We start from the raw sequence: 13,077 nt of genomic DNA, 5'->3' as shown, positions 1-13,077 counted from the left end.
AGAGCAGGAAAGGCATAAAGGTGACTGGGTTGTGTAGCAAAGTCAACTTATGGGATGGATGGGGCGGGACGAGCAGTGAGTGGAGGGCGAGCAGGTGGGAGAGGAGTGTGAGCGGCGGGCAGGCAGGGTGAGTGAGTGGGCGGGGCAGGGCCAGACAGAGGTGGTGTTTCCCAGTTCGGCACACCAGTCAAAAGTTAGTTAATTTACTGGTTGAAACCACCTAATGTAGTTTTTAAATCATGGTTTTAACATGCTATTGTGCAAACTCAGATAATTGTGGTTTATTTCCCCATCTTGCTTAAGTAAACAATGACTTAATACAATAAGAATACTCATTAAGTAGATATTCCCAGAGCAACATTTCCTGTCTTTCTTTGTTTTATAAACAAAAAATAGATTCCAAGTTACCTATATATATAATCAAAAGCTTAATTTTTATTGGAAAAGCTAATACCTACACTTAATAGTATTTGATATTGCTTCTTGCAGAGATTTGATACAACAGAATGGAAAAGAAGATAGAGATGTTGCAAGAAAACTCCTGGGTCAGTGGACATCCTTTGGTCTTGAAGATGTCCAGCTCATCAATTATACTGTCTTGCTTGACCTGCCAGGTTCTTCTCCAAATACAGTAACTCTGAATAACACTGGAGAATGTTATTATCCTAATGGACTGCCATGTAATAAGGAGACCCAAACTCACCACAGTCAAGACCTTCTCTACTCCTATGCTGCTTACTCTGCCAAAGGAACTCTCACGGTAATATGATCATGTGTATGTGTTATCTCTATAGATTAAAAAATGTTTGTGTGTATGTGTGTGTGTGTATCTGTGTGTATGTGTGTTTGTGTGTTCCAGCATAACTCTGGAAGGCCTCAAGCAATTTCAACCAAACTTGGTACACAGATACATAACTTACTCTCTGGAAACAAATACTGTGGAGGTAAGACACCCATAACACCCCTCGCAAGGGGGAGGTCTTAGGTTAAGGTACAGCCTGTTGTGCCTTAAAATGACTTCTACTGAACAGCGCAGTGGAGTTGCTGTGGTAATGGCTTCAAAGTATTCCACAAGGGGGAAAATCAACATTAGAAATTAAAGCTGGTCTGGATATTTTCACGACGATGACTATTTTGCTTGTTTAAATTAGGCATTGTCCATCAAAGAAAATATATCTATGTATTCTTGAATTTTTTTAAAAAAATCACTCACTCTCTGGTTTCAGCCAGATTCAATGCATCACTTTTCTCAACATGGAGTAGAATGCACTCTTAATAAGGAGATACATATTAACGGGATTATTAATTAGAAGCAGTACAATTCACCCTTTCGCCTAAAAAAAAATATCCTCAGGTAATGTGGATGAATACAAGATGAGAGGATTAAAACATATAAACCTTATATACTTATTGCTTGGATAGATCAATTGTCAATATTGTAAGACAATTCATTTATGAAGTCATTTGTTGTTGTTGTTTTAATAAAAAAAGAAGAAATCCACATCTATATATTAATACTTATCTAGTTTGGTCAGGGACGTGGTGGCTCAGTGACACTGAGCTTGTCGATTAGAAGGTCGGCAGTTCAGCAGTTTGAATCCCTAGCCTAACGTAACGGAGTGAGCTCCCGTTACTTGTCCCAGCTTCTGCCAACCTAGCAGTTCAAAAGCATGTAAAAATGCAAGTAGAAAAATAGGGGCCACCTTTGGTGTGAAGGTAACAGGGTTCCCTGCGCCTTCGGTGTTTAGTCATGCCAGCCACATGACCATGGAGATGTCTTTGGACAGCCCTGGCTCTTCAGCTTTGAAACAGAGATGAGCACCGCCCCCTAGAGTTGAAAACGACAGCATGCATGAGTGGGGGAATCTTTACCTTTAGTTTGGTCATCAGAGCCCACTTTTTAACTATCCTTATTATTATTATTATTATTGTTTGTTCTCAAACTACAGAGAGTAGAACTCCCAGAGCAATTTTTCATCTGAAACTGCTGCATGATTATACATGCCCAACCTTTCCGGCTACTTGTATTTAACATTTATTTTGTCTTAGGTGAGAACCGAGCATCGGTGTTGAAGAATCTAAACCCAAAGGAATTTGTGATCTATATTTGTGCCTAGAACAGGAGCATATGGGGAGATAAATTTAAAAGCATCCCCACCTGCTTTTGAGCAGTGCCTGCTCTGGATATATGTAGGCCTCAGAAACTGAAGATCCATCTGGTGTTCATACTGTATAATTAAACTTAGCCACCTGCAAATGTAAAAAGAATTAAGGCTTTCGCTAGAGACAAAGCCCTATTAAGTTTACCTAATTATGCATCTCTGCCATTTGGGTTAATGTAATCAATGCTGTGATGGTGCAAACTTTCTACAAGATGCCATAACTACTTATATCTTTAAGATGAGGAGGCTAATGCCAATAGTAAGATTTCCTTTTGAAAACTGTAGCTTGATTGCATACAATTTGCAATTTTTACATATCACCTCGATGATGTTAGCGTCCACGATTCTGGAATGAAATCCCATTGTCCCTCATTTCACTTTGAGTCATAGTGAATATGTGGGGGGAGAAATTCATCTCATATCATAATAATGCTGTGGGGAAGAGAGACAAGTGACAAAATGTGCATTGCAATATCAAAACACTGCTTACAGGTTTACTTCAGGATGTCATAATCAACATTTTGTTATTTTCATGCTATCCTAGTTTATGCTTCCAACTATTGATAGTGTCTCTATACAATAATAACAACAAATAACGGAGTTGGAAGAGACCTTAGAGGTCTTCTAGCTCAATCCCCTGCTCAAGCAGGAAATCCTATACTATTTCAAACAAATGTCCAATCTCTTCTTAAAACCTCCAGTGTTGGAGCACCCATAACTTCTGCAGGAAAGTTGTTTCACTGATTAATTTTAACTGATTAACAGAGTTGGAAGGGACCTTATAGGTCATCTAGTCCAACCCCCTGCTCAAACAGGAGACCCTATACCATTTCTGACAAATGGCAGTCCAATTTCTTCTTGAAAATCTCAAGTGATGAAACTCCCACAACTTCCAAGGGCAAGCTGTTCCATTGGTTGATTGTTCTCAATGTTAGAAAATGTCTCCTTTATTTCTAGGTTGAATTTCTCCTTGGTCAGTTTCCATCCATTATTCCTTATCTGGCCTTCAGGTTCCTTGGAAAATAGCTTGACCCCTTCCTCTCTGTGGCAGCCCCTCAAATATTGGAAGACTGCTATCATGTCTCCTTTGGTCCTTTTCTTCACTAAACTAGCCATACCCAGTTCCTGTAACTGTTCTTCATATCTTTTAGTCTTCAGTCCCCTAATCATCCTGGTTTCTCTCCGCTGCCCCTTTTTCTTGAGTCTCATAATTTGTCTTTATAGTGTGGTGATGAAAACTGAATGCAGTACTCTAGGTGTGGTCTTACTAGGGCTTTATAGAGTGGTATTTAGTATCTCACTTGATCTTGATTGCATATCTCTGTTAATGCAATTACCAGGAAATTTCTCCTTAGTTCTAGTTGTTTCTCTCCTTCATAAGTTTCCATTCATTGTCTGTGGAGATTCTCAGTCATCCAGGTCATGATTGTCCCAAAGGTGCTTTTTCAAGAGGCAACAGGAGCTTCCAAGGAGCTTCTTCAGCTCTGACTGGTTGGTAGGGAATGGAAGGATTTATACTCCTATGCATGGCACAATGTAGGAGAACAAACCCCTCATGTCTAAATTCAGCAATCCATCTGCATTTAAAAGACAAAGGCTACTCTTTTGAAGACAGCAAGGTCCACATTTTGGACAGAGAGGACCACTGGTTTGAAAGAAGAGTCAAAGGGGGCCGGCGCGCAGGCGGCGAGGGCTTCGGAGGAAGCGGTGGCAGCCGTGTAGAGGCGGTGCGACTGGCTCATGTTCTTTTGTCCTAGGCTCTGCGGGAATCGCAAATCCCATCCTCATCACCAGTTTAGTGTATTGAGGGAAGACGCAGGAGCCATGGATGCAAGAACAAGTTGTTTATTGATTACAGAGATGACAGCGATTCAAAACGCCCGGTAACGCGCCAGGGTATTTATACTAACACAGTAACTGTCAGAACTGTCAGAACCAATCAGGGTTAGATCTGACATAACCAATCAGGGGCTGGTAACTGGCTAGCAACAGGCTATGCTGTGTCCCAGCCAATCAGGGCGCAGCATAGGCTGTTGCTGGCCTTTTAAGAATATCCTGGATATTCAACACCCTCATGTCTAAATTCAGCAATCCATCTGCATTTAAAAGACAAAGGCTACTCTTTTGAAGACAGCAAGGTCCACATTTTGGACAGAGAGGACCACTGGTTTGAAAGAAGAGTCAAAGGGGGCATCTAGGTTAAAATTGGATAGCCCTTTCTCAACAGAGGGGAAGGAATACAACACCATCTATCTCCAGTCTACAACACAGTCCTTTCAACAGTTCCAAGAAGGCTCCACACCCATTTGCACTGCTCAGGTGACCCTGAGGACACAGATGCATCTCCAGGTGCCTTAATGACTCTCTAAAAGAATGCAAATGACCAGCAGTCTGCAAGAAGTCTAAATCCTCCCAATGCCCACCATCCAGGCAGAACTGAAGGACCTTCTTGGATGAGAAGCAAAATGTCTTCAGAGAAAAAAAAAACAGAAAGTCCAGTTGCCTCTTGAAAAAGCACCTTTGGGATTTCCATCCATTGCTTCAGGGGCTTTGATTGGCATGATATGAAGATGCCTAAAGGTAAAAGGTAAGAAAAATAGCCACTGTTTTCACTTCCAAAGAGACCTTCAGAAAAAAAGTAGTTCTGCTTCTTCCCTTCTTTTGTCTTACTATTCTAATGGGAAATTGAAGATGAATCATTACATTTAGTGAAGGTGCTAATCAGACACTCTTCTCTACACATCAAAGATAACAGACTAATATACCCTTACTGAATATGCTATTTATATAGCTTAGGTTTGTATGTGCCCACATATAGAATGAAATCATGCTGTATTTTTATCACAGTATACAGGCATGAGGAAGAACATATCTATATAGGACTATAAACTCCATGCTTCTAAAACACAGGGTGGGTATTGAATTTTATAAATATTTCTCCATTTGTAGGAATGTCCATGGGATACAAAGGGGCTAAGTGATTTCACCTGTATCAAGATCTCAATTATGCAAAGTATTTTCTGTACATAATTTACTTATTAACATTATGACTCAACTAATGGAAACTGATGCCATAATCAGAATGGTATCTTCCAGATATTTTTTTTTCTTTTAATGATCTAGTAATCCCTTACATTGGGGTGGTGTCGGAGCAACTGAATGGAGCTGAGTGTTTACTGGCCAGATGCCCTTCCTGTTGCCAATGCAGAGTTCGCAGCAGATAATTACTCATTGTGCCCAGAGAGAGAAAAATATCTGCCGCTACCTAGGATAGAACTCACAGCCTCCTGATTGGGAGGTGAGAACTCCACCTCTAGGCTGCACCACTCATCCAGATGCCTACATATGCTGTTGCTAAATGATGGTAGCAGCCTTTAATAGGGAGACTATACATTATACTTAATAAGGTAAAAGTAAAGGTTCCCCTCGCATATATGTGCTAATTGTTCCCGACTCTAGTGCTCATCTCCATTTCAAAGCCGAAGAGCCAGTGCTGTCTGAAGACATCCCCATATGGTTATGTGGCCGGCATGACTAAATGCTGAAGGCGCATGAAACACTGTTACCTTTCCACCAAAGATGGTTCCTATTTTTCTTTTTGCATTTTTAGGTGCTTTCAAATTTCTAGGTTGGCAGAAGCTGGGAGAAGTAACGGGAGCTCACTCCGTTACACGGCGCTTGGGATTCGAACCGCCGAACTGCCAACCTTTCTGATCGACAAGCTCAGCGTCATAGCCACTGAGCCACTGCATCCCTAATATTCTTAATAGTCTAACACAATATCCCAGATTGTGATGTTGATTTGAATTTTAATCACTACCTCCTATTCTGATTTGTTTATTACTAATTAAATTTGTCCAGCATGAAACAAACCAATTAAGATTGGAATTTGCATTTTGCATGCAAATGTTACTTGTTACAGTTATAGACTACCTTTCCTTCTCAAGTTCATAGAGCACCAAGACTTCCATTCACACCTACAATTAACCTGGGAGATTGGCTGGTCTGAAAGATAGTGACTGTCGCAAAGTCACCTGAATAAATTTCATGGCTGAAGGTAGCCGTCAGCATGGCTGTCTCCATCCTCATTTATCCATCACTATATTGAGCTCAGACAGCCTTATCCTATAGAACAGATTATTGAGGGAAAAGTTAATGATCTAAATACAAAGTAGCAATAGCAATAGCAGTAGACTTATATACCGCTTCATAGGCCTTTCAGGCCTCTCTAAGCGGTTTTACAGAGAGTCAGCATATTGCCCCCAACAATCTGGGTCCTCATTTTACCCACCTCGGAAGGATGGAAGGCTGAGTCAACCCTGAGCCGGTGAGATTTGAACCGCTGACCTGCTGATCTAGCAGTAGCCTGCAGTGCTGCATTTAACCACTGCGCCACCTTGGCTCATAGAGAACATGTAGAACATGGTTAGCTGTATTTCTTGAAACAACCAGAGGGATACTTAAAACATGATGAACAGGATAGATTTTTCTACATATCTTTTCCAAAGTGTAAAGTAAAGTCAATGCTTGGATTGAATCTACTTCCCGGTGGCTTTGTGAACATCTAATGTTGCATGTTCCATTTTATTAGAGATGTCATATTGGCACATCTGGGAAAACCCGAATCTGAAATCTTCCAGGTTTTCCCCACTGAAAAGAAAGTCCAAGCCCCCAGCCAGCACCCACAAGTCCATCATATCGCCCAATCAGGCACCATCATAACGGGAGATGCCTCCCAGTCACAGCCCTCCAGTTGTAGATCAAGATGTCCTTGATTCTCTGAGAAATGAATGTTGTTATGACTATACATCTCCCATACTCCATATAATCCCCCCTCCCATATTCCCACATCATGGAATGTGGCAGGACTGAAGGCTCAATGCAAAAGATGGCTTCCAGGAATGACACTTAGTTTTTCAAGTTTAGCCAAGAGTACATCGATGCTGCCACCCTCATGAGGTTTTCCAGAATGTGGATGAACAGAATTTGACATTTGGATTGTTTTACACCTCATTGATTAATAGAGATCCTAAATGTTGTTTTTCAAAACAGAGATGATTGAAATGGATGGTATCAGATTTGAATTCCAAACCTGTAAGGCTAACTGGACATAACAAAGTGAGATCCTTGATTAATAGGGACCACATCTTAATTCACCTTCGCGGGCAGGTGCTGTCTGGGCTCTGAAATAGCAATAGCACTTAGACTTATATACCATTTTATAGTGCTCTACAGCCCTGTCTAAGTGGTTTACAGAGTCAGCATATTATCCCCGACAATTTGGGCATTTTACTGACCTCGGAAATATGGAAGGCTAAGTCAACCTTGAGCCTGGTGAGAGTCGAATTGCCACATTGCAGACAACTGGCAGTCAGCAGAAGTAACCTGCAGTACTGCGTTCTAACCACTGCGCCACCACAGCTCAAATAATATGGACTCTCCTTGCTGATTAAATGAGAGTGAACCTAAAAATCCCAGAATCCAGAGACACTATATAACCCATGTAGCTTTTAACCATGACTTTTGGCATTGAAAGTGTTTACCTTTTTCTACAGGAATATATGAATATATGAATATTTCACTCCCAAGAGAGTTATTTCCTTTCCTTGAACTTCCAGAACACGGAGTATCATCTAGAGATGGGAATAATACCTTATTTTGTTTCAATAGCCTTTCCCTTTCCCCCAGTTTTTAATTGCTTTTCTGCAAAGACAACTGCATTAAAAAGTCACATCCAATAAATGTCAATTGCCTGTAAGCAATTATTTACAGAATAATATTTCTCCCCCACCTACTCCCCCCCTCTCTCTTCCTCTCCCTCTGTCTCTCTGTCTCTGTCTCTCTCTCTCTCTCTCTGTCTCTCTCTGTCTCTGTCTCTGTCTCTCTCTCTCTCTCTTTTATATTTGATAAGGCAGGTATGTTATGGATGGCTAGATATCTTTCTATGTGTATTTCTAATAAACATGTTTGTATGTATGTGTGAGTGTGTCATATATGAATAGAATAGAATAACAGAGTTGCAAAGGACCTTGGAGGTCTTCTAGTCCAACCCCCTGCTTAGGCAGGAAACTTTACACCACTTCAGACAAATGGTTATCCCACATCTTCTTAAAAACTTCCAGTGTTGGAGCATTCACAACTTCTGGAGGCAAGTTGTTCCACTGATTAATTGTTTTAACTGCCAAGAAATTTCCTCTTAGTTCTAAGTTACTTCTCTCATTTATTAGTTTCCACCCCCTGCTTCTTATTCTACCCTTCAAAGGAGAATAGCTTAACTCCCTCTTCTTCTTGTGGCAACCCCTGAGATATTAGAACACTGCTATCATGTTTTACCATGCTTCTTTTCATTAAACTAGACATATCCAGTTCCTGCAACATAGATAGATGGTAGGTAGGTAGGTAGGTAGGTAGGTAGGTAGGTAGGAAGAAAGGTAGGTAGGTAGGTAGGTAGGTAGGCAGGCAAGTTGGTAGGTAGGTAGGTAGGTAGGCAGGCAGGCAGGCAGGCAGGCAGGCAGGCAGACAGACAGACAGACAGACAGACAGACAGACAGACAGACAGACAGACAGACAGACAGACAGACAGACACAAAGATACAATAGCAGAGTTGGAAGGTCGATAGATATCTCTGTTTGTCTGTCTGTGTTATGGATAGATATCCATTTCATAGACTTTCATGAATATGTATGTTTTATGCTAGAGCATTTTCATAAGTCTTTTATATATTTTAGCATATGTAAAATGGCAGATGGGATTTTTCAGATCTGAATGTACAGAAACATACAATACACAGGCGGACTTTGCCCACTGCACTGAAGTCTGCTAAATTAAAGTCCCCTAAATCAAAGGTCCACTGTTTCTTAGAAGAGACTTTTCACTGTAAAAGTCCACTAAGGAAAATGTGCCTATTAGATAATGCAATCGGAATGATCTCGTTTTCACAAAAGAATTCTTGGACAAATTACATTAACAGTCACGTGAAGTTGCATATTAAGTCTCCATATGTTACCAGGCATTGTGAATCTAAACAGTTACGAAATGTGCCATAATTTATTAAAGCAGAAAATCAATTTTAAAAAAAAAAACAACTTTCATCCCTATGGTTCCTATGGCAATAACAGTGCCTGGGAATATTTTATGGGATGGAATAATTTTCCCATGCAAGTCAGATCCTAGTAGGATTCCTGAAGATGTGATTGGGAATGTTTCTTTCAAGCCCTGATTGCATTTCCCTTTGTGCTTTGTTTATTTTTGGGAGCACATGGGAATGTGTGAGATTGCTTCAGTTACCTAAACAGCTGAAGGTTGTACCCGGGGGTTTGCATGCTCCATGGCTGTGAGAACTCCACCTTCAAAATGACAGCCACAATCTTTTTAGCTTTGTGCATGTCTTCCAAAGGGTTGAAATGGGGAGAACCAGACAATCTGCCATGTATTTTCACAGGAGAATACCTAGGTAGTCTTCACAAGCATATCGCTCAGATGCACATAGCAGAAACTGAGCAGGAAGGAAGTTCCCCCAGGTGTAACACAACCCCGAGTAATCTTCCCTTGTCCCCTCAAGCGTAATGAACAGAATGCATATGGTAATGTTAGAAAGAAGATGCTTGGGGATGTGAATGTAGATGTACTTTTGTGTGCAGATAATGCTGTGTTGTTGCCTGAGAATCCAAATGATTTGTGGAGAATATTAAGTAGCTACTATGGGGTAATGAAGACGATGGATCTGAAAAGTAATGCATCAAAGAGGAGTTGTGTTAATAGGGAAAATGCAAGTTATAAATGAAGGGAAAGAAAACTGCACTTACAATGTATATGTATAGGTAAAGATTCCCCTCGCACATATGTGCTAGTCATTCCTGACTCTAGGGGGCAGTGCTCATCTCCGTTTCAAAGCTGAAGAGCCAATGCTGTCCAAAGGCATCTCTGTGGCCATATGGCTACGTGGTCATGTGACTAAATGCGAGGGGGCCACAGAACGCTGTTACCTTCCCACCAAAGATGATTCCTATTTTTCTATTTGCATTTTTACGTGCTTTCAAACTGCTAGGTTGGCAGAAGCTGGGACAAATAACGGGAGCTGACTCCGTTACACAGTACTAGGGATTCAAACTGCCAAACTGCTGACCTTTCTGTTCAACAAGCTCAGCGTCTTAGCCACTGAGCCAATGCATCCCCTTTTATATGTGTGTGTGTGTGTGTGTGTGTGTGTGTGTGTGTGTGTGTGTGAGAGAGAGAGAGAGGGAGAGAGACATGGGGTATGCATATGTTGCTACATGTAAGCTTACATGTTACATGTAAGCAGTAGGTATGATGTACATAAGGAGCATGTGTATGTAACAAGAAGCGACTGGGTGAAGAATAAATGTGGAAAGAAAAGAAAATCAAACAATCCAGTATGGAAAAGTAAATTGAATGCCTTTGATTATTTAAAGTGATGGAATCACAAAACAAATATTTGAAAGAAATGTAAATCAATGGAGAGAAAGCAAAAGACTGGTAAATTCACGGTTGGACTGCACTGATGAAATACTGGGGTGGAAAAGTAATGTGATATATAAATGTGAGCAAAGATGGTGTTTGAGAACAGAAAGTTATGGAGAAACTTTTAGTATAAGGGGGTCCCTGGGGATTTTACTGCTGACTATAGGGGGGCTGTGCTCATCTCCATTTTAAGGCTATGGAGCTAGCGGTGTCCGAAGACATTGCCAGTGGCCAGTGCTGTTAGCTTCCCACCAAAGTAATACCTATTTGCATGTCCCAAAGGTCCTTTTTCAGGAGGCAACTGGACTTTTAGCTATATAATTTGGGGTGAACACTCTTTGAATGGTGTGGGAGCAGGACTCAATTTCCAGAGGAAAAAATTGCAGACTACAGGAACCAGGAACACTGCTCAGATGATTCTGGGGACAAATATATACCTCCAAGTGCTTCAAAGACCCTCTAAAAGGATGCAGATGACCAGCTGTCTGCAAGGAATATAAATCCTTCTATTCCCCACTATCCTGTCAGAGTAGGATCCCACCCCTGTGTTAGATCCTTAACTAGCCCTGATGATCCCAAAGGTTGAAGAAGCTTCTTGGATGAGAAGCGAAACATCTTCAAAGCAAAAACAAGTATGTCCAGTTGTCTCCCGAAAAAGCACATTGACCTGGATGACGGAGAAGCTCTGCAGGCTTTCATATTTGTATGCTTTAGAACTGCAAGGTTGGCAGGATGGGAGCTCACCCCGTTATGTGACACTTCAAACCTGGGCTGCCAATTTCCAGCCCAGCATCTTTACTATTGAGCCCCCTAACTACCCTACATTTTAGTACTGTATAATAATGCTGACGTTGGAATAATGTTAATATATACTACATTTGAGAGCCAATTTGGTGTAGTAATGAAGGCGTCATAAAGCAGACGTAAAGTGGGATTTGGACATTAAGTGTGGAACCTACTGGGTCAGGCTGGACAGCCTCTTAGAGCACCTTTACTTCTATATTAAAAGCCACATAGACAGAGTTGGAGCTTGCAAAAGAAACAGGAAGCCAATGCTTGACCACAAGATATCTCTATGTCAAAAGCCTATGTTGAAAGCCTATGTCAAAAGTCCTAGGTTCAATTAAAGTTTGTTAATGACACGTACTCCATAAACAAAAGGAGAAGTAAGACCCCATCTCCTTATAAGGTTTTCTCCTCAAGGTAACCACTAAGAAACGAGTTAAGTGTTTCCGTGTTACACTGCCTTTGAGAAGGTATAAGAATGCGTGCTTCGATAATGAAGGTTGTTCAGAACTTGCAATGGGCTCGCTTTCTGAACCTGGCTGCCAAATAAACTTTTCCTGTATCCTGGAGAAGTCTAAAGCCTGTCATTTTCTGCAACAGTCGGGCTAGAAACTGGGAGATTGGCAAGTCTAGTTCGACCTTAATCACAGAACCAGCTAGGTGATCTTGGCCTAGGCACTTTCTCTCAGCCCTCGGAAGCAGACAATGTCAAACCATTTCTGAAATCTTGCCAAGAAAACTTCACTGACTTGAAGGCACAATAATATTCTCTTTTAAAAAGAAGCACCTACAATTATCCATATTTCCTTTGACCTTTCTTATCACCCTGTTCATTTCTTTAGTTTACTCGCTCTTTGGTCTGCTTTCCTGGATTGTTTACCCTAAAAACAGGATAGTCTGGAAGTTGGTATGCATGCATGTATGCCTAAGTAAGGTGTATTAACATAGTGTGAATGCAAACATAATTAACAGAAATAACACCCTTATTCACAGGAAACATACTAAGCAAATATTATTAAAACATCGTATTAAAATAATTTGCACAACCCTCATCTAGCCTTTGAAACACAGTTATATATCAAGCACTAAAATCCTGTGCGATAGCAAGTGGGTAAAGAAAAACACCCTCTCGGGGTAGGAGGTAGCAGGCATTCTTGCCATAAATGGAACCACAGTGATGCAGTTGTTAGAATATTGTATTACAGGCTAATTATGCTGACTGCCGACTGCCAGCAGTTGGATTCTCACCAGCTTCAGGTTGAGTCATCCTTCCAGCCTTTCAAGGTTGGTAAAATGAGAACCCAGATTGTTGTGGGCAATATGCTGACTCTCTAAACCATTTAGAGAGCGCTGTAAAGCACTATGAAGTGGTCTATAAATCTAAGTGCAATTTTTATTGCTGTTCCAACACATTGTCTCTATCCACTAGTGAAACACCTACCATATTGTCCTGAAACACCTACCATATTGTCCTGTAGAGTGTGGTAAAATATCACCTATCTCTAATGGACTTTAAGAGCTACTCTTATGTATGATATATGGTCATGTTTCTCAGGCTAAATGAAGCCTGTGTATTTATGACTACATATATGCTTAATAAATGGGAAGAACCTCTGACACTACATGGGTGGGATCCCGAGGGATTTA

General features: G+C 40.9%; 1 protein-coding gene across 5 annotated transcripts in view; it reads left to right on the top strand.

Annotated features, from left to right (window-relative positions):
* NAALADL2 (N-acetylated alpha-linked acidic dipeptidase like 2) overlaps window positions 1-13,077 on the top strand; it is an 897,010-nt gene that overhangs the window by 524,010 nt on the left and 359,923 nt on the right. For all 5 annotated transcript variants that reach the window (XM_087725225.1, XM_087725222.1, XM_087725221.1 and 2 more), the window contains exon 3: window positions 490-760. In XM_087725225.1, the coding sequence (XP_087581351.1) occupies window positions 490-760 (271 nt within the window). The remainder of the gene's footprint in view (window positions 1-489; window positions 761-13,077) is intronic.

This window comes from Thamnophis sirtalis, unplaced genomic scaffold, assembly GCF_051295495.1.
Source record: "Thamnophis sirtalis isolate CommonGarterSnake01/CBP01778 unplaced genomic scaffold, rThaSir2_p1.2 scaffold_11, whole genome shotgun sequence".
NCBI lineage: Eukaryota > Metazoa > Chordata > Lepidosauria > Squamata > Natricidae > Thamnophis > Thamnophis sirtalis.
This window is presented reverse-complemented; position numbering and strand designations above follow the sequence as displayed.